Source organism: Culex quinquefasciatus, chromosome 2, assembly GCF_015732765.1.
Source record: "Culex quinquefasciatus strain JHB chromosome 2, VPISU_Cqui_1.0_pri_paternal, whole genome shotgun sequence".
Classification (NCBI taxonomy): domain Eukaryota; kingdom Metazoa; phylum Arthropoda; class Insecta; order Diptera; family Culicidae; genus Culex; species Culex quinquefasciatus.
The window spans coordinates 84,090,453-84,111,632 of NC_051862.1; the positions used below are offsets into that span (position 1 = coordinate 84,090,453).

Sequence of the window (21,180 nt, forward strand, 5' to 3'; positions counted from 1 at the left end):
TGTAATCTCAAATCCTGTTAATCTGGTGAAGTTTTGCCGTTCAACTGTCCGTCCAGCATGGTCGACCACCTTGGTGGTTCGTGATGCAGTTTTTTTTTCGCTTTTCTTCTTCGAGTTGTGCAGATTCAAGTGCATTTCGGTCTGTGTGACGCCGCGTTCTTTGCATCTGATCTCATTTTGATACGGTCTGGTATCGTCAAAATGCCCAATTACGGCTAAGCCGCTGAAACTAGTGCGGTCTACAAATGGTTTTAGCCAGAGTGAAAACGTTTCTTTAATGGTGCAGTCAGTTAAGAACGCCAACCAAAATCGTGAAGACTAGCAGTAACGGTTTCTGGTTATTTTTTCAAATCACATTACCATAGTTTGAATTCTTGAAAGCCTTTATTCTTAGATTATCTTAAAACAAATGGAGTAAAAGATTATGCAACTAGCTGCAAAATAGTAGTTTATGCAACAAGAAAAAAGAAGATTTTTTCAGCACGACATTTATCCAACGTACATTTTTTTTCGTACATATGTTCGTACAATGTTTTTTGCAATTCCGAAAACACCATTGTCCATACATTGGGTCAATGATTCGTTTGAATTTAAAAAAAATGTTGAAAAGTATAACTTTTCCAAACAAGTGCTGAAAAGTTCAACTTTTCAGCATCCATATCAGTCCTGAAAAGTAGAACTTTTCAGCATTTGTTTTGAAATGGGTTAAATTCAATTCGGTTATTTATGGTACAGAAAACGAAAACGACGGAGTTGCAAAAAGAAGATTTTTGCAATTCCGTTTCAAAATCATTCATTTTGCTGTCATTCTATAGTTTTTGTAATTCGACTTTTTCACAAAAAATAAATTGCTTTATGGCTTTTTAAAATATTTTTTTCAACTCATTTGAAAGTGTTGCCAATTTTTCCAAAAAATCATGGAAATGTCGATTTTTTTATTTAATTTTTCGACGTAAAATCAAATTTGCTTCTTGTTTGTATAATTCGTATATGTTCTACATGCTATTATATATTTTCCTGCATTTGAAAACATATTAGGTTGTAGCTCAAAATTACACAAACTTATGCTTTGAATGTACACTTAATTTTTTTTTAGTGCAACAACATTATATCTACACGCAGAAAATTATTTGAGGTTTGATTCAACGAAATTTTTGTTGAATGCTATCCACAAAATTTTGCGTAGAATCACACTTGATTCTTCTCAATTCCACAAAAGTATTGTGCTGCAAGAGTTGATTTAGATAAATAAATGTTTTTTTAAAATGAACAAAACGTTTTGTCGATGCAAATATTTCTGCGCGTACAGTCATCCCACATATTCGGAACACCCACAAATTCGGAACACTTTTGTGATAATTTGTAAATAGCATGCCAAATGCATCTTTTCTGTCGACCCTACTATGTTTAGGACCTTTATTTGGACATTCTCTTGCTATTTCACTAGTAAAAGTACTTTTAAAACAAAATACTGCATCTCACTATTTCTATTGATATTTTTACAAAAAAAAGTTATCAGACCATTCATAAACATAACTTAGCTTGAGTTTCGTTGGTTTCAGTGCGTGAAGTCATTATTTTGTAAAAAGTTTGTACTCATGGAGAGAATTAATATTTGTTTACATCCGTAAGAAAAAAGTGTTCCGAATTTGTGGATTTCAAGGGTCAAAGTTTTCCTTCAAAAACTTGATATTAAAGTAAAAAATTGCAGTTGTTCGATATAGCATTCGAAAGATCACAAGAAATCTTTAATTATCGATTTGCTTTGATTTTTTGAACATTGGCCGATCTGTAAACTGTTCCGAATATGAGGGGTGACTGTATGTGAGTTTTAAACTTTGAAAATATGAAATAATGCAGTTATATAAAATTATTATTATATATTATACATAATCGAAAATCAACTAGACATGCGTCCGATTACACTGGCCAACAAAATTTCTGCACAGACTCAACTCGAGGGGAAGCATGAACTTTGGGGTCCCCAGAATCACGTGCATTTTGAATTTTTCAAAAATAGTTTGTCTGGGCCGAATAGTTTTTCTCCGAAATTTGTATGGAGAATTAGTACGGTTCGGTTCTCCTACACTTGCATGCAATTTTTGGGTTGAATGCAAGACCATCAAACCGCCGGAGAAAACCCATTCGAACCCATTTGAAAAAATCAAAATGCACGTGATCCTGGGGACCCCGAACTTTATGCTTCCCCTCGAGTTGAGCCTGTGCAGTCAATTTTGGCATTTTTGTAGGTCAGTGTAATCGATGTCAGAAATGAAACAGTCGAGAAATCATCCGATCTCCTTACAAAAATATTTTTTCAATTTACAAATCAATCTTTAAATTTGATGCGGTCAAAAATAATTGTTTTTGGCCCTTTGAAATGTTAAGGCTGATTTGAAAATTTTCAAAATATATTTTTTGCGATTCCGTTGCGAAAGTTATGACTTTTCCTGTCATTTTCGCATGACAAGGTGTGCTTTTCTCCAGTAAATAAAAGAATCGAAAAATAATACTCGTGCCTAAAAAAATCTACTATTTCGAAATGCTGGGAGTTGGAATCGGAGTCACTGTAATTTCAAACCGTTGTCAAACTTTTTTTTTACATTCTAGAGAGTGCAGAAGTTCAACTATACTGTACTTCTTAAAACAAGGTCGAAAAGTCTTTAAAAATCGATAAGCCTTGTTGAGAAAATGTACGACTAGTGCATGTGTATGATAATAACCTATTAAAAAAGTGTTTTTAAAATAATATTTTATTCCATCAATAAATGAATGATTCGTTGATTCATTTCTTAAGAGCGAGTTTTTCCCCAATGTTAAACAGGTCGTATCGAGTTGCTCCGATTTGGATGAAACTATCAACGTTTGTTTGTCTATACATGCGATGAATTTGTGCCAAATATGAGCCCTCTACGATAAATGGAAGTGGGGTGTAACGGGGAACGGGAGATTTAAATTTGATTGGAAATAAAGCCTTTTAGAATGAATTAAAATATTTTTTTTACAATTTGTGAGATTAGGGGTATTGATCACAGGGTAAACAAAATCTAACTTTTCTCAAAAATGTTTTATTTAATTTTTTTCTAATTCAAATTTACTACTCTAACAACTCAAAATAACGTGGAATTTCCCGATAATTCCGAATATGTCAAAGTTAAGACCAAAAAGTTTGGCGCACAGGGCAAAAGTTAACGTAGTAATTTGTAACGTAGTAATTAGTAATTTGTAGTAATCATTTGATTGTTATAGAAAGATTGTAAATATATAAGAAAAACTGCGATTGGACAAAAAGTTAACACTGTAGGCTAATAGTAAATTCCCTAACTTTTGACTTATAGGAGTATGGGTGTTGGATGCTGTTGCAAAAAGATATTAAGGCTTGCAATTTTTAACAGTAATTTGCAATAGCTATGAGGAGCAATTCTCTACCAAAACCGGAAATGGATTTTATTTGTATATTTTATTTGGCTCAAACTTTGTGGGGCCCTTTTCTATGACCAAAAAAGCTATTTCGTGTGATTGGTTCACCCATACAAGTCTCCATACAAATTTGGCAGCTGTTCATACAAAAATGGTACGTAAATATTTAAACAGCTGTAACTTTTGAGTGAATTTTCTGATCAATTTGGTGTCTTCGACAAAGTTGTAGGTGAGGACTATTGAGAAATAATAGGTACACGGAATAATAAATTTGCCATTTTTCGATTGCAAATTCAATTGTACATTAAATAATTAGGTCATTTTTTTGTATGAAATTTCCATTTTTGCCTTCCTCACCTTAATGAGGAAAGGCTATAAAATCACTCGAAAAATGAACTTCTTTATTCGATCTCGTAGACCTACCTTCACGTATACCTATCGATTCAGAATCAAATTCTGAACAAATGGCTGTGCGTGTGTATGTCTGTAAGTCCGTGCACCGAAAAATATGCACACGATTATCTCCGGACTGGCTGAACCGATTTGGACCGTTTTGGTCTCATTCGAACCGTCTTGGGGTCCCACAAGACCCTAGTTAATATTATGCGGTTTAGAAAATTAATTCAAAAGTTATGCAAAAAAAAACGATTTCGAATAAAGTCAGACTGTAAAAAGGGTGGTTTTTGTAAGAAAACCCGTTATGCTACATATTGTTAGAAAGGTATTTGAAAGACCTTTTCAACGCGTTCAAAAGATTGAAGATCTGACAACCCAATTAAAAGTTATAAGCACTTAAGTGTTATTTATACACTTTTTTTAGGCCGGATCTCAAATATTTTGATGAAAAAGTTTTCCGGATCTATCATGCGACCCATCGTTGGATAGGTAATCAAAAGACCTTTCCAACAAGCCTATCAAAAGTTATCAAGTACTTTAATGTTTTGATATACTTTTTTTGAGGCCGGATCTCTGATATTTTTTTAGGCTGTGTAGTGTATTCACTTTATGAATGCGAGGAAGTCACCAACCACCTAGAGGTGGATTAAGTAACGTTTTTTTTCCCAAAATCACTATTTTGCATGGGCAGCTTCCAAAATTGTATGGAGACTTACACAGAAAAAAAAAATTCGGTAAATTTACATCATTTATGATGTACCAAAAGTGCACGTCATTAATGATGCGAATTTACATCAACTTCAGTGGAAATTCACATGCGATCCGACGTAATCATGCCGAACAAACAGCGCTTTGAAACATGAAAATTTCCGATGAAATCTACGTAAATTTACCGAAATCAAAAATTTTTTTACTCCGTTGAATCTTAAATCCGATGTAATTTTCATACGCTTTTAGGCTTTTATTGAACGTTTAAAATATGTTTTGCCTTTAATCAGAACTAAAATTTGTACTCCTGAAGTGTATTTTGAAAACGACTCATGCACCGTATACATAACATAAATTTATTTGAATTACTCCAATTGATATTGAAATGAGATAAAAAAAAGATTTACATAATGTTTAAATGTGGTGCATAAAACGTTTTCAAGCAAAGTCAGAGTTAATCTGGTAAGGACAAAAAATACTTTTAAAACAACAAAAATAACTAGTCAACAAGCGTATGAAAACTCCATCAAATTTAAGATTCAACAGAGTATTTTACTAAATTTTAGCCAGTTACTTGAACAGCTTTATAACAAACTTCAGCCCTGAGTTGGAAATGATTCAATCCCTTTAAAGGAAAATTGACTGACCAATCTAGATGAAACCCGAACCCTCACCTTTCTCTCATAACACGGCTCGTGTACTATCTTGTGACATCTTTGAAAAAAAGCAGACGTTTACGAAATAGCTAAGCAGCTACGATAAGCTGGCATATAAGTATTGTATGTTCATGAAAAAAGTAGTGTGTGTGTGTGTAATGTTAAAATATTGCTTAACTTACTTGATCATGATCCATTTCAAATGTCATCGGCCGACATTTGGTCTCACGCTTACATGCCAAACTTCATCGAAGACCCGTGCGCCGAAAATACATTATAACTTGCTTCGGTTCCCAGCTCCAGCGGCACATGACAGCTGTGTTGTCGTAGGCTTATATTGCGAAAAACAAAAGCAGCGTTTTGTTAAGCACTGAAAATATATTCACTTTTAACGGAGGCATTACGAAAATATAAAATAATACTTACAGAAGAACAATCTTGGAGCTGTAAAGGCTTTTTTGAATGTGTCATATGCCACTTGCTGAAATGTATCAGTCTCGGATGGTCCACTCCGGTGGTTTACAAGCGAAATGGCCCCGATAGGTAAAAGGTTTAACTGGGCGAGTTTGACCAAGGTGTCCACCAGATGGCGTCAGTATTCGATGGAATTGTATATGCGGGAATTGCGCTTTCAAGCGGAGTCTTGAAGAGGTCACTTCGTGGTACTGGGCATGATGGGATAGTTGGCTAAGGTCCACATCCGTTCCCGGTACGAGTGCCTAGAAGAATGTGGACTGAATGGAGCGTTTGGATGGTCCTGTTTTCCGTGGGCAACTAAATGTTGATTTAACTTATAAGAAAAACATATCCTGTAAAAAAAAATCTGCAAAATTGTGAAAAAACTAATTATTTGTTATTAAACATTATAAATACTTACTTTTCCTTTGATTTGATTGTTTTTTTTTTTTGCTCCGTTTGATTCGATTACTCACGAATGGCAAGTGCAAGCAAGCATGCTTTTAATGTTTACATCGAATCGCTGTCGTTTTGGTTCAACGGCCTAACAATTAGAATGTCGGAGTTCATGTCGGAATCAGCTGCAGACAACTTCCCGTTACAGACTTTTTGTTGATTGTAAAGAGTTTTGGTTAAGATTTGTAGTGTTTTATAGGCAGCGAATTACATAACGCCATGATTAGAAATCCGGACACTTAGTAGCATATCATTTTTGTTATAGCTGGCAAAAAATCATGTAATAAGTTGGAAATGTAGAAATATCATCAGGACGTAGTATAAACAGTCAGTTTCAAGAAAATGCATGCAAAATATGTCTTTTCTAACAATTTTTTTTTCAGAATTTTAAAATTAAAATGACTTCTTGTGCTTCGAATCCCGGACACTGATAAAAGGTGGATCGAAATCCGGACACATTTGCTTCGAATTCCGGACACTCGATTCTGCTTATGAATCGCACAAATTTGGACTGAAATGTTAGTGAATGGCATTCTTTAGGTCTCAAATAAGCTGTTAACATTAAAACAATCGATAGTTTATATAAACAATTGCTAGAATTTAAGGAAATCGAAACCATAAATTTCTGCTTTGCCTTCCTAGTGCTTCGAACGCCTATGAAATATTTCAAGTGAAATGTTTCGCATTTTTGGTAAACTTATAATTTTATTGTTTTTAATTGTTTTGGCATTAACTACAGCGTTCAAACAAACTTTAAATGAAAGTTGATGTTGGAATTCATCAAATAACACAGTTTTGACATTCATAATGTGAACTTATATCCACATATTTGATAAAACGAGATGAAGTGTCTTGGTTTCGAAGCGTCCGGGAATTCAAATCATGACGTTAAATGTTAAAGCTGCCTGAAATCAATTAACTACCAGCACCTAGTGTTTTATATGGAAAGGACCTATAAACAAAGGGAATAAGACTTTTTTTCCAGATTTGTGAATTATATTGAGTTTTACACCGTGACGTAATTCGACAGCTCTTGCTCTTTTAACAGAGACACACGTGGAAAATGGAAACAGTGCACGCGAGCTGTCAACAGATTAACCTCTAAACCGAGGCTGCGTTTTTTTTCAACGTAGCTTCAACCGGATGATAAGACAGAAAATGGGATTTCCCCCCCCCCCCTCGTAACAGAAATTCCATACAAATTTTGGAAATTTTGTATGGAGCGTAACACAACCTCCGACCCCCCTCTCCCCAACTGCGTTACGTACTTAAAGAACGCTCCCTTAGAGTCTCAATCTGACCCGTCGACTGTTTCGACGGCCGTTTCTTGTAAACTTACATTCTACGTAAGTAAAAATTATGAGATTGAAAATATATGTTGCAACACTTTTTTTTGCCCAAAAGAAGGAATGGATTATTTTCATATGTTCGGGATGCTAAGATTTGGTCTTATTTTAATAAAATTTGCCGTTTCTCACTATTTTTACGATTTATTTGGCAAAGCTTTTGAGAGAAACTTGCTAGCTCACTTAGAAGTTAAGTTTTGAATTAATGGATTTCTGTTGAAAATGTGCTGCAAATGCAAATGTCAATAACTTAAGTGCTCGATGAAATCACTGCTGTTCCTCTAAAATCTATGATAACCAAATGTAAAAGTTTATTTTTAATTTTACCTATCACCTAGTCGATCACCCTAATTCGAAAACATTTGCAACTCCGACATCCTGGTGCATGCACCTTGGTGAGTCAACACCCTTGGCACATGTCAACCAGATGCGCGACGAACATTTCGGATGAACACTATCAGTGTGAATGAAACGTGCCTCTCGCTCACACGTTATGACAACTTTCATTTGAGTGAGCGAGATAAACTTTTTTTGTTACATTCTGAAAAGTCTTTTTGAAATGTTCGTAGCGAAAGATTTGGTTTCCAAATTAAACTGTCACTTGAACCCTAGAATTATAAAAATCTGTCCCAAAAGTGGTCCCACGAACAAAAAATCCTGTGTCCCTGAGTGTGGATTGTTGGCGAATTAGTTCCCGGACGCGTTGTGTTACCATAAACCCGGATTCTGCGTCGGGTAGCTGCTGGTCAACACGATGGACGAAAGTTTCACGCCGACTGGAATCTCAATTTTCGGGTGCTGCTGTGCCTTTAGGAGGTTGGAGTGTAGTTGCGGGATAATTTGGCGCGGAAGTTCATGATCTAAGCTCTATAGCAGATTCAGGTACACTCGACGTGGAGAGGACACGCTTTCGCTGGAACTGGCCGATCATGTTTCACCCTGCAACTTTAAATGAGTCGGTAAGATGTTGGTTAAATTGAGGAAAGGAACCATGAATCGTCAAATATTGAAACAATTATTTCGTGAGAGCCATCACTTAATCGTCCGAGGATTGTAAGAACGGTTTCGCTTTTGTTTTCGTACTGCACCCTTTCAAAAAGCCATCGGGGTCTCCGGAAGGAAGCGTTTTGGAGACAAGATTGTTTCATTGTTGCAATCAGCACAAGAAGATACACAGAACTGGGATTTGAAAACAGTTATATTATTAAATTTACTTACCCGGTTAACCTGCAAAAGTTAAGGGGAAGATCCATCATTATTTTCTCCAAACCGATTCGCTTCCTGCAACTCCGGACAGATTCTCTCCGGATTGTTCCCGTAGACGTCACCGGACTTCACTGATACTGGTTAGGATGGCTTTCAGAAATTCAATGATGCTTTAGTTATAACTAGATTCCCAAACATTGACTCTAACCTCAACGGAACTTATTTTTTAATTCTGGCCGTCAAAAGCCGATTTGAGTAAACTCTCTGTTAAAATCTTTATCATAACTATCGTGAGTTGCACTTAAGCATCATAAGCGATCACTAATTTACTTGAATTTACACTAGAAGTTAACAATTGTTCACAAAAAACATCCGCACCTTCACCCGCAATCGTCAACAATGTTGAACTGTCATTTGCATTAACAAACAACAGTTCGAATAAAATTAAGTGTCTTGAACATTTACATCAAGCAAATTTTACATGAAATTATAATTTACATTACATTCATAAATTCAAATTTGACATTTGACACCAAAATCAAAACCATTTACATGAGAAACATGCATTACATTAAATCTCATTTTACATGAAGGCTCTTTAAGTGCAAAACAACTTTTTAAATTAAATTTCAAAATTACATTGAGCATGTTTACATTGAAAGCATAGTTTCAGTGCCGTGTAAATTCACACTTTTTTTTCTGTGTATATTGGTGAACTAATGACACAAAATGTTTATAGTACATTTTAAAGTGCTTCAAAAAACCTTTCAAATGCAACTAAGAGAGTTAGAATTTATAAAGCTTAGCAAAAATGCGAGCAATTTTTACCTCCCACTTCAAAGCCCGTTTTACCCCACTTCCCTATGTCGTAAAGAACTCAAACTGCTAGCTGAAATTTGATCCAGTGTCTTTTACCAATGCATAAATTCCCCCCTAGGACATCATTAGCTTCAAAGTGTCAACGGGATACGATGTGACTAAATTGACAAATCAGTAATGCTCCCTGTCACACCACATCTACGATAGTAAACTTACTCAGACTGCAGCACTGTCGGGACAGCTCGGACTCACTTAATCAATCTCAATTACAAATTTACATCAGCCGACAATTAAACGGTGTGTGCACGCCCGACCACGGTGTTTGATTTATGAATATCAAAGCTCCCGGTGGGTCTCTGTAATCAGCACTTGGTATATATAGTTAGAACTTGCTTTCTGCCCAGTAGAGCAAATCTAAAGGGAGTGTGTGACACCCCCACGATCTTGAATGTGGTGACCGGTCATGATTGTTTTGTTTTGGAGTGGTGACCAGTTACGGATGCAGGACCAACTCTGGACCCTGCCCTGGATTAAGGCCGAAGCGGACCGTGACCATTAGTATCGTAAAAGAATCCGGTATTACCGATATACTAAACATTTATTCATAATTTCTATTGAAACCAGTTCGACTACTACGCCGCCGCCACCAGCTCGGGTTAGGGTTAGGGTGGAGTGCATACTAGCCGGTTGAGATAATCTATAGACATGACTTCGGGGAGTGTGGAACGACTCAAACTAACGTGCACTTTCGACGATCGGGATATCCGGCGGCTGTACTCTTTCAGCCGTTGGACGTTCAGAATCAGTTCGTCGTAGCCGATCATCTTCATCTTGGCGGTAGAGTTGGCGGTGGTGGCCTTGCGGATACCGGGTGATGGCAATTATAAGCGTATAAGCTGCAGCGATTCGTTGAGGATCTTGAGGCGGTAGAGGTGGTGGTGCTGGAGGTTTCGGAGTGCGGTCAGTCTCAAGCTGCGTTCTGGCAGGTACGATGCACCGGTTGATATGCATTCACGCGAGTTTTTTTTGGGAACACACAAAATTTATGAGGAATTTTTTGGTTGAGCTTTGTATCGTTTTTACGACTTCCTCTTAATCTTCTTCTTAGTTTTGGCCTGTTGAACTGTGGGTGATTTTGTTAGTACTTGTCCTTTCACTCGAAAAGCACGAGTTCTTTTTGGTGGAAATTCGTTGAACGTGTTTGCAGTTTTTGCCATGGTCCCGCAGGGGAAGTACCGTGCTGAGAACTTCTTATGATTTCAAGCAAAAAAAAGACGCATTGGTAGACGACTCACGCATACGAGATATTTATTTATGATTATTTATGACGCTCGATTAACGCTTCTTCCGAAAATTCGAATGAAAATCTTAGTGGGGAATACCTCCCAAAACGAACCATGAGCAAGGGATTCATTTCTCATCTTGCAACTCGGCAAAAATGGCACATTATTACAAGTTGTAAAGCAAATATTAAATGTCAAATTCCTAGTGAGTAATAAACGACACGAGAGAAATTCATACGAATTCTTTCCTCATGATTCAAAGACAGTATAGTTGACCAAACTCTTTTCAGGTCATGACTTTACAGCTCACAATCATCTTAAGCTTAATTGGCTTTAACGAAAAGAGGTAAAATCACATGACTCCCCCTTGCGTAATATCCTTGAACTCAATGATTCTGCTTTCTCAGTTCAACAAAAACAAGCTTAGTAGAAACTTGAATGAATGTATACTTTTTCTTCTCAATAATGGTAGATCGATTATGCTATCGAATCCGATAGTCACGGGGTTCTTTGTCTAGCGTTATGTAAATTTAGACACTTTTTGGTGAAGGCAAAAAACTACGTTTGACCTATTTGGTATTCTGAGCTTATTTCCGATGAAGTGTGTCGCAACGCGGGATGTGTACAAATCTGTCGATAATATTTTGACCGATGGTGCACAGATCAAAACATTTTGGTTGTTTGATTTGATTCAAAAATAGCACAAAATTATTTAAAAATAATGATATGCTCGTGTGGATCAATCGGACCGCGCACTGGACTCACAATCCAGAGGTTGCTGGTTTGAAGCCCGCGGCGGGCGCTCTAAAATTCTAAGTGTAAATATGGGTATCCGGCGCCGTCGCTCCGTGCCGTACTAAAAAACTTAGTAGCCCAGGGCGGCGAAGTCCTTGTAGTTAAAAGGAAGACACTAGTGGTTGGTACTAGCAATAGTGGCTGACAGCAATAAAGTCAACTTCATTTTTTTATTTAAAAATACGTATTAGAAAAAGTAAACAAATATCGGTACTTAGTATTGGGACCATCCATAAACCACGTGGACACTTTAGGGGGTATGGCGATTGTCCACGATCCATACAAAAAGATTTTTTTTTGTATGGACAATTGTCCACGAAGGGGCGGGGGGGGGGTAATAGATTCCCAAAAAAGTGTCCACGTGGATGGTCCCTATTTTACATACCATATTGAGTTTTTTTACAGTGTATCAAAGAACATGAATCCTAAGAACAAATTACAAATGAGGATTATTGCGTTTGTGTGTGTTTTTTTTAGATATTAAACTGGTATAACTGGAAGACCTCCCTGATGGAAGCGTAAACACACAAAATAAATTAGAACAATGCTAGAAAAAAACAAAGTGGGTTTGTAAAACTATAGTGCCAGAGCGCAGAAAATATCCTCCTAATTGTGAAATTGGTAAACTACACCTTCCTGGCACCAGAAAATTTTGTTTTGATTAGACATTTTTTAAAACAGTATAAACAGCGTTTTGGCTGAAGTGGCAAAATAAAAGAAGAAACCCCCCAATATGTTTAACATACTTGGAATGATAATTGATTTTCCTACAAAGAATTGTAACCGTGCTTCCCCTAAAATAAAAATGTAGCGTGACGGGACAACGTCGTAAAACTGGACTTTTAAAAGGCACACCAATATAATCGCTACAGTTTTGTCAGCTTATATTTTTTTTTAAACTTTTGCTCTTCTACACATTAGCACAAATTGAAAAACTAATCTTTTGCTCCTTGAACTAAACGAATTGGTTCAAATTTCAGTTTTGTCAGCTTTTTCTTTGCGTGACTGGACAACGAAAGAAGCAGATTTATGAAAAAAAAACTCCTCTCCCATTCAATAGCTTGCAGACCTTATTTGGTCAACATTTCTGGCGTTTGAGCTAAGAAAACGCATTTAAAGAACATTGCATTTTTTAAATCATAGGAAAATGACATTTTCCATTTAAAAAATCGTATTGAACATTGAAAAAAGTGACTTTTTGGTCTAGCTTCGCTAAGAATCGGTCTTTTAGATACTAAAATGTCGATCAATAGTAATTATAAAAATATTTAAAACCATTTTTTTATCATTTTTGAATTTTTGAATAACATTGAAAACTTGATTTTTTTTAAAGAAAATCTTAGATTGATGATTTTATTTGTTGTATGTGACTTTGCCATATGTTCGAAAACAAATTCTTCCTTTTTATATTAAATTTAGCGTGTTTTTTTTTGTGTCACAGATTATGTTTTGATTTCATAAGATTGTTTATTGATTGTAGGGTAAGTTTATATAAAAGTGTGAACAACACTGCTCAAGTTGCTTAAGTTATTATTTTTGTGTTAGAATAAAGTTTACTGGTTTTGTATTATGATTTTCTTAATTAATTTTTTAAAAATATTTTCATATGAATTTATTTTTATTTTGTTGGTAGTATAAGATAAGGCCTATTCTACAACTCCCAACATTTATTTTTGCCAATTTAGTGTTATTTTAAACTTCCTAGTTTTTTTTTGCTTGTTTTCACAATTCAATAAAATATCCTTTAAGTTACATCAAACATGCATTAAAACATAATTTAGAAAATACCATATGAAAACATTGAAGACTGTTCATACACTCTCAAAGTTCGGAAAATTGACTGAATTATCGGATTTTTTAAATCAATTTTATGCTAAGAACATGGTAACATGCAGGTTTCAATAGAACAAGTATCTTATTAAATTTGGGAAAAAAATGTTCAAGCTATAAAATCAATTTTAGTGGCAACAATTACGAAAAAATGATTTCTAAAGAATTTAGAATACTAACTTAACTTTACTTTACTTTATAAACATTTTATTAAAAGTATAAATAAAACTTTGATCAACAAACATTTAAATGTGATTTTTTCAAATGAAACATTAAAAGTTACGTAATCATTTTAATTTGCAAACTTCTGAGTTGAAATAAGTAAGAAACACTTTTAAAAACAAACAACAAGACTTTTTTGGCCTACCTACATATTATAATATATAAATTTCTCAACCAGTCTTACCGCATGAGTGCTATTTTAAAAATACATTGAAACCCTATCAATGTTACCGGTTTACGGTACCGTCATCAGGGGTGACATTGGGTCTAGGGAAGATTGGGTCATACAAAAATGCTGAAATTTGTATGACCCAATCTCACCCGCAGACTGATGACGGTACTTATTTTGAAATAATTTTCAGTTAAATTAGTTTGTTTGAATCAATAAAAGGTTTGAAATAGCCAGAAAAAGTCAAATCTGGCACAGATAGTAATAAAGGAGATATTAGACTATGACAAACAAACACGCATTTTTTGACAGTTTAGCAGTTTGCTTGCTTTGTTTGTTGCCAGTATTTGTTGGCAGAAACGTCAGCCTGCATACATTTTTCTTTGTTTGCGAGTTTAAGAAACTGGCATCCACAAAGAAGTGCGAGTTTGTTTGTTTGCCAAGTGTTTTTTCCAAGAATTAAAAAAAAAGTTGATTTGTTTTTCATTTTTAATGATTCAAAATTTGTTGAAAAAATTATTTTAATGAATTTTTAGACCGAAGCCAGTCTAGAACTTGGTTGTGTCCTTGAGGGTTAAAACATTGTTATATGTTCACTGCCCATGTTCGCATAAATGACCCATATGCAAAAACAGCAAACTGAGAAACGCAAGGCAAGTTTGTCTCACACATAAGCCTACGTGTTAAGTTTTTACGGAAAAAACTGGAGTTTCCCTTGATTTCTAGAACAAAGTAACGGGTGTTTTAGGCTCTTCTGAAAGAAAACACATTCCTGAACCAAACATCAAAAACTCAAACGGACTCAAGTTTGTGTAATTGAACAATGCAATGCAATTTGACACTAATGCAACATTGATTTAGTATTTTAACAACCGCCTAACTGACTTTCGATGGAGACGGGTGGTAGTTGATTGACACATTAGGGTGTACTGAAGCATGAATAACGTAAGTTCAAATTCTCTAACAGAAGTTTCTTCGTTTGTAAATTAAATTGTGGAATACACAAAATGCTCAGTTTCAATCTTTTCAAGGTATTGCTCTCTTCGAACAAAATAGTACTAGAAGTAATTAACCCTAGCGACTCCTCCAAACTGCATTGCACAAACTTGTTCCAAAACATTCTTCCAAAAACAGTCAACAATACCTTCAAACACCAAGCACCGACAACCGACAACGGTTTCCACGTGTCGATGACAAAAACATTGCAAAATTAAACTATACTTCACAACTAGAACAGGTATGTAAAGCGTCGTTCTCCGATGCGTAGAAAATTCATCGCTGTTTTTGTGGAAGATATTCTTCACCTTACCCCACCCGATTTTCATCTCAATTTCACAAATAAACCCACTTTACTCATCACCAGAATATCGCATATCTTGCAAGATGATATACGATACGAACAACTGCGTTTTGTCAGGGAGCGAGAAATCTTGTTCGCGCGAAAATAACTTTTATGCAAACACATTCCATGAATTTCCATCCTCTTTTTGATTAATCCACCTACTCGAATTTTACACAAGCACAGGCTCACAGTATTCTGAAGTTCACAGCCACATCGCCCGCACAACCGCTTGATAGAGTGAGTAATTAATCTTCACAGAAGAGGTGTGATGAACAGCTGCCTCAAGAAGGAACAAAGGTACACAACACTGCACATTTCTGCACACAACTCTAACATGATGCCAGGTCATTCCGGAGCTGTAACTTCTTTGCGGCAATTGCTTGAACTGAGCTGTTGACGATCACTTTCAGGCGACATCCGGGCGCATTGCTGGCATCCATGTAATTAAGCATAAAACACACACACAAACACACTTCAGCTTCAGGGTGGCATGCAGGACAATTAGATATCAGTGGGGACTCCACAGTTGAGGAGAAATTGCAGAAACACCAACAGCAGCAGCAGCAACACTAATAGCTTCTTCAGGCACTACGATTGCATACTTTTACGAGCCAACCGCTGCCGTGCGTATGCATGTTTGCTTTGGCCCCACGAAGAAACGGACAATTTCACTCGTGCTTCCTCCTGTGTGGAAATTGGATTGACGAGATCCAGCTGAAACACTTCAAAGCACGACCGACCAAAGATCAAACGCGCCCGCGGAAAAACTCGCGAACGAACGCCGCGACAAACACGATCGCCAGGATCGCCCGCTCTTACGCTAATGCAGGTCGCGGCTCAGTCTCACCCAAGTTTTATGTTTAAAAATGCAAATAAACATCGGCGGACAGGGCGAGCGCGTTCGCTCACAGCGTCGCGACGCCATCTTGCGTCTCACGAGCGCGACGTGACACTCGCAAAGGAGATTGACGCGCGACAACCAGCGTCAGCTGGGAGTTCAAGAGGAAATCAGCTGAGCGCGAAAAGGCGGATGTTGTCACGATTGTAGTGCGACAATACCACAGGTTGTACCTCCTTGACCATCGTGCACAGCTTTTTGTTGCAGGTGAGAAATGAGTTTTGCTCTCTCGAGTAGTACACAGCTGACTGACATGATGGTTTGAGAGAGAAAAAGCGAGATATTGGGAGAATAAAAATTCAATAAACATTTTCGCGGCTACATGCTGGACAATCCAAACAAGCTTGAACAGCTGATTGGAGAACAGGGTTGAATTTTTGTGAGGGATTGCATGTTGGTCGAATAAAAGGTTTACATACATGTAAAATTGACCAAAAAATTTTTTTTAACAATTACTTTTATGACCTGCCTGAAAATATAAATTTTCTATCACCTCTGAAACTTTTATAAAGTTGTTTCAAGATATAAATCATGAAATTTAAAAGATTTAAAACTTTTTTGGTACTTTAAATCAAATACTTTTCAGAAATTTAGACCTTATTTCATAGATTTGAAAATATTGTTTTCGGAGAGATAGGAAAACAAATTGGTCTAAAGTCTAATAGTTCTAATAGTCTAATAGTTTGATAATTAACAAGTTGCAGAAAGAATATTTCTAGAGTTTTATTTGAAAAGGGAAACATAAGGAACGCCATATTTTTTGTTCAGTGAAACGCTTGTTTTCCCGCTTAAATGTTATTTGCCGTCAAGATAAGTCCGTAGTAACAGATATATAGGGCGAATCTACGATTGTAAACAAGCAGTCTATCCCTTTTGCTCAAGTGACAGTTCACGTCAAGTAAGAGGGGGATAGATTGCTCGTTTACAATCGCAGATTCACCCTATTGAACTGTTACTACGAAAGTATAAAAAAAGTAGCAAAAAGTGCTTTTCGATACAAGTGCTATAAGTTGAACTTTTCAGTACTGTTATTTTTGGGAATGACAGGAAAACAATACAATTGCAGTACTTGTAAAAAGTGAAATAATGGTATTTTTTTCAGCGAAAATTTTTGCCGAATTCTCCTTACTTTTATTTTTGTCATTCTGGGTTCCGAAAGTATTTGAGCAATTCTCTACGAAATCGGTCTTTTTTCTTCAATTTTAATTTTTGTATTTTTTAATCCGGCTGAAACTTTTTTGGTGCCTTCGGTATGCCCAAAGAAGCCATTTTGCATCATTTGTTTGTCCATATAATTTTCCTTACAAAATTGGCAGCTGTCCATACAAAGATGATGGATGAAAATTCAAAAATCTATATTATTTGAAGGATTTTTTTGATCGATTTGGTGTCTTCGGCAAAGTTGTAGGTATGGATACGGACTACACTGGAAAAACATGATACACGGTAAAAATTTTTTTGGTGATTTTTTAATTAACTTTTTATCACTAAAACTTGATTTGCAAAAAAAAACACTATTTTTGCTTTTGTCATTTTTTGATATGTTTTAGAGGACATAAACTGCCAACTTTTTAGAAATTTCCAGGTTGTGCAAAAAATTTTTGAACGAGTTATGATTTTTTGAATCAGTACTGATTTTTTCAAAAAATCGAAATATCGGTCTCAAAAATTTTTCAACTTTATTTTTCGATGCAAAATCAAATTTGCAATCAAAAAGTACTTTAGTGAAATTTTGATAAACTGCACCGTTTTCAAGTTAAATCCATATTTAGGTGACTTTTTTGAAAATAGTCGCAGTTTTTATTTTTTTTTAAATTAGTGCACATGTTTGCTCACTCTTGAAAGAAATATTTTTGAAAAGCTGAGAAAATTCTCTATATTTTGCTTTTTTGAACTTTGTTGATACAACCCTTAGTTGCTGAGATATTGCAATGTAAAGGTTTAAAAACAGGAAAATTGATGTTTTCTAAGTCTTACCCAAACAACCCACAATTTTTTAATGTCGATATCTCAGCAACTAATGGTCCGATTTTCAATGTTAAACTATGAAACATTCGTGAAATTTTCCAATCTTTTCGAAAAAAAAATATTTTCAGAATTTTTAAACCAAGACTAACAATTTAAAAAGGCGTAATATTGAATGTTTGGCCCTTTTTAAATGTTAGTCTAGATTTTTTGAAAAAAAACAGTATTGATTCAACAATTCATAACTCGCTCAAACTGGAAATTTCTGAAAAGTTGGCATTTTATGTCCTCTAAAACATATCAAAAAATAAAAAAAAAATCAAAAATAGTGTTTTTTGCAAATCAAGTTTTAGTGGTAAAAAGTTAAATAAAAAATCACCAAAAATTTTTTACCGTGTATCATGTTTTTCCAGTGTAGTCCGTATCCATACCTACAGAATGAGAATGAGAATGTGAATGCGTGTATGGGGATGCGTGAGTGTATGCGAGAAAGGGATTGAGCCGGCACAACTGATCTAGACAACTTTGTTGTGATCTCATTTGGACAGTGTTGCCAAAGACTTGGATGTTTCAAATAAGAAATTTTTTTATTAATTTCTTTTTGCCCTTTATCTATAAAAACATCTTTCTTAATAAGTATGCTAACAAGTAACATGTATTTCAACATTTGTAAAAAGGTTAACTAATTCAAAATTAGGTTTCTTTTATTTGTTCTAAATATATACTTTTTCAATAGTTCTCCTTGTTCCGGCTCATTGAAGGATGTGTGTGCCATAAAATCTTTCGTTATTATTTTAAATAATTTAACAATCAGTTTTTCAGCTTTGAGTAGTTTGTTTGAGCACGTGAGTGCCACTCACTGAGTAGTGAGCATTGACAGCCACTTATCTGGAATTATAGATAATCTACTATTGCTGGAAATTCTACCCAATTTAGGGTACTTTGTTATTTTTGATTTTTGCATTACAGGCTGTTTTCATTATATTGATGACTTTCAAAAATAATTTAAAGTCTAATTTAAAAATCTTACTCGCTGTAATGTTGAAGTCAAAAAATGTAAATTAGTTTATGTGTGTATGAGAGTGTGAATGAGTTTATTTGTTCTTTTTTATTATTTAGCCCCATAAATATTAAAAACCGCGTAAAATCTACAAAATCGGTCGATAAATCCAAATCATATTTTATCGAGAATAATCGTTATATGGTCATTATTTAATAATTAAGTATACGCGTTCTTGATTATTTTGCTTTCGTTAGTTTAGTTCGTTTAAGTTATTGTTTTAATTTCATTACAATCGGTTACGTGGTGTCCTGTTTTCTTTTCGTTTATATTCGTTGATCGTAATAATTTATTCCAACAGGCAGTTTTAGTATTAACTCGGCAAACTATCGATTTTTTGAAGAGTAAATCGTCTTTTATTTACTATTTTTGAAATTTGCTCGCGTAATCTAAATTGTACAAACAGTAAAAATATACTGATAAGTCCAGCCCATAGCACTACTGCTCGGTTGGCACGCGTTCGATTAAACAAACTTTCTAAATAATCAATAATTTATCTTTCCGCAGCCGGCTGCCTAAGATTTAAAAATTTCAACCGATAAACAAAATGCTCATGGTCACATCACTGCCACTCGTGAATCCCGACCTCATACCCATCTACTAACCCCCTCAAAACTCATGTGATACTTTGTCGGAGAAGCAGTCGATTGGGCGGTCTCTATCACTCAAGTATCGGACTAACATTCCCATCCACTTCCCCGTGACTCTACCACTGGTCGTGGCCGGCGCCGGTATTGATCAGCATGATAGGGGCCTTTGAGAAGTTGCGAAGCGAGGAAAGATAGCTCCCACTTATCTTCCACGGCTCGTGGATGTAACTTCTGGAGGTCCTGGTCAATAACGGAGTAGCAACTGCGGGTGGGCACCTATGCTTATGCTTATGCTTATGTAGTCCGTATCCATACCTACAACTTTGCCGAAGACACCAAATCGATCAAAAAATTCCTTCAAAAGATACAGATTTTTGAATTTTCATACATCATTTTTGTATGGACAGCTGCCAAGTTTGTATGGAAAATTATATGGACAAACTAATGATGCAAAATGGCTTCTTTGGGCATACCGAAGGCACCAAAAAAGTTTCAGTTGGATTAAAAAATACAAAAAAAAATCGAATGACCGAAATCTGAGAGAACTGCTCATTTATATTTTTTATATGAAGTAACTTTTTTTTACGAAATCGGACTTTGACAAACTTGATCCGAATACTTTGGAATTCTGGCTTTATCTGTTAAATTAGGCAATATAGATTTGTTGATTGGAAAGTGGTGTGGTGGAACCACAGCATCACAGCTCTGGAAGCATAGACAATCAATACTAGGAAGTAGAGATGGACTAATCGCAAAAGAGAGAGTAGACGAAACACGCAAAAGAAACCCGCTTTCGAACTTTTTGAAAAAAAAAAATCAATCCGAAGAAGATTTCGTGTGATTCTTATTGTTAGCACCACTTGACGTGTAACATTGTTACACCAGCCAATGTAGAGAATTTGATGATCCGCTGAATAATACCGGAGATGATTTTTTCAGTTTACTCTTACCAATTTTCCGTGCGTGAGAGAGGAGAGCCAAGTTCTCTTCCGATTTATTCTCATGATTAACGTCAAAAGATTTTCTTTTGATGAAGATTTTTCCATCGCTGCTAGGTAAAAGTTTTTCTGAATTTACAATAAAAGTGAAATATGAAGAAAAAGCTAAGTAAAATGATTTCTGGATGATTTTTTACCCATTTGCACATAAGAAAATAAAAATTTGACACTTGAATAAATTTTGTGCTAAGCCAAAATTATGTTATCTATTTTTAGAAACCATTCCAAATAGAAACTATCTATTTTTAGAATTCAGATACTTTCCCAACGTCAATGTTGCGAATCCTTTCTGGAAAATTCACCCACCAAACCTAATCTGTCACTGGAAACCGTCAGCCGTGTGCCGTCAATCACTGTGCGTGGGTGGCGCGCGGTTGGAAAACCCGTTGAAAGATCCACGACACACCGCTGCTGCTGGCGCTGTCCTACCCTTTTGAAAACTAATCGTGTGGCAAGTGGTGTTTCTGCCTGTTCCGCTGACAAAGTTAATTAGTCGTTCGCTCTTCCTTCGTCGTTCGGGGTGGACTGACCAACTGTGTTTGCCGGTGTTGTAAAGTTTGTTTAT

At 35.7% G+C, this 21,180-nt stretch overlaps 1 protein-coding gene across 9 annotated transcripts in view; it reads right to left on the bottom strand.

Moving 5' to 3' along the window:
• LOC6033392 (kinase D-interacting substrate of 220 kDa) overlaps positions 1-21,180 on the bottom strand; it is a 75,795-nt gene that overhangs the window by 28,381 nt on the left and 26,234 nt on the right. The window contains exon 1 of one of the 9 annotated variants that reach the window (XM_038254376.1): positions 15,707-15,935. The exons of 7 other annotated variants lie outside the window; for them this stretch is intronic. In XM_038254376.1, coding sequence (XP_038110304.1) covers positions 15,707-15,739 — 33 coding nt within the window. In that variant the 5' untranslated portion in view covers positions 15,740-15,935. Of the gene's footprint in view, positions 1-10,203; positions 10,581-15,706; positions 15,936-21,180 lie in introns of those variants that run through there. One more of the 9 variants, XM_038254374.1, reaches the window with a different exon arrangement.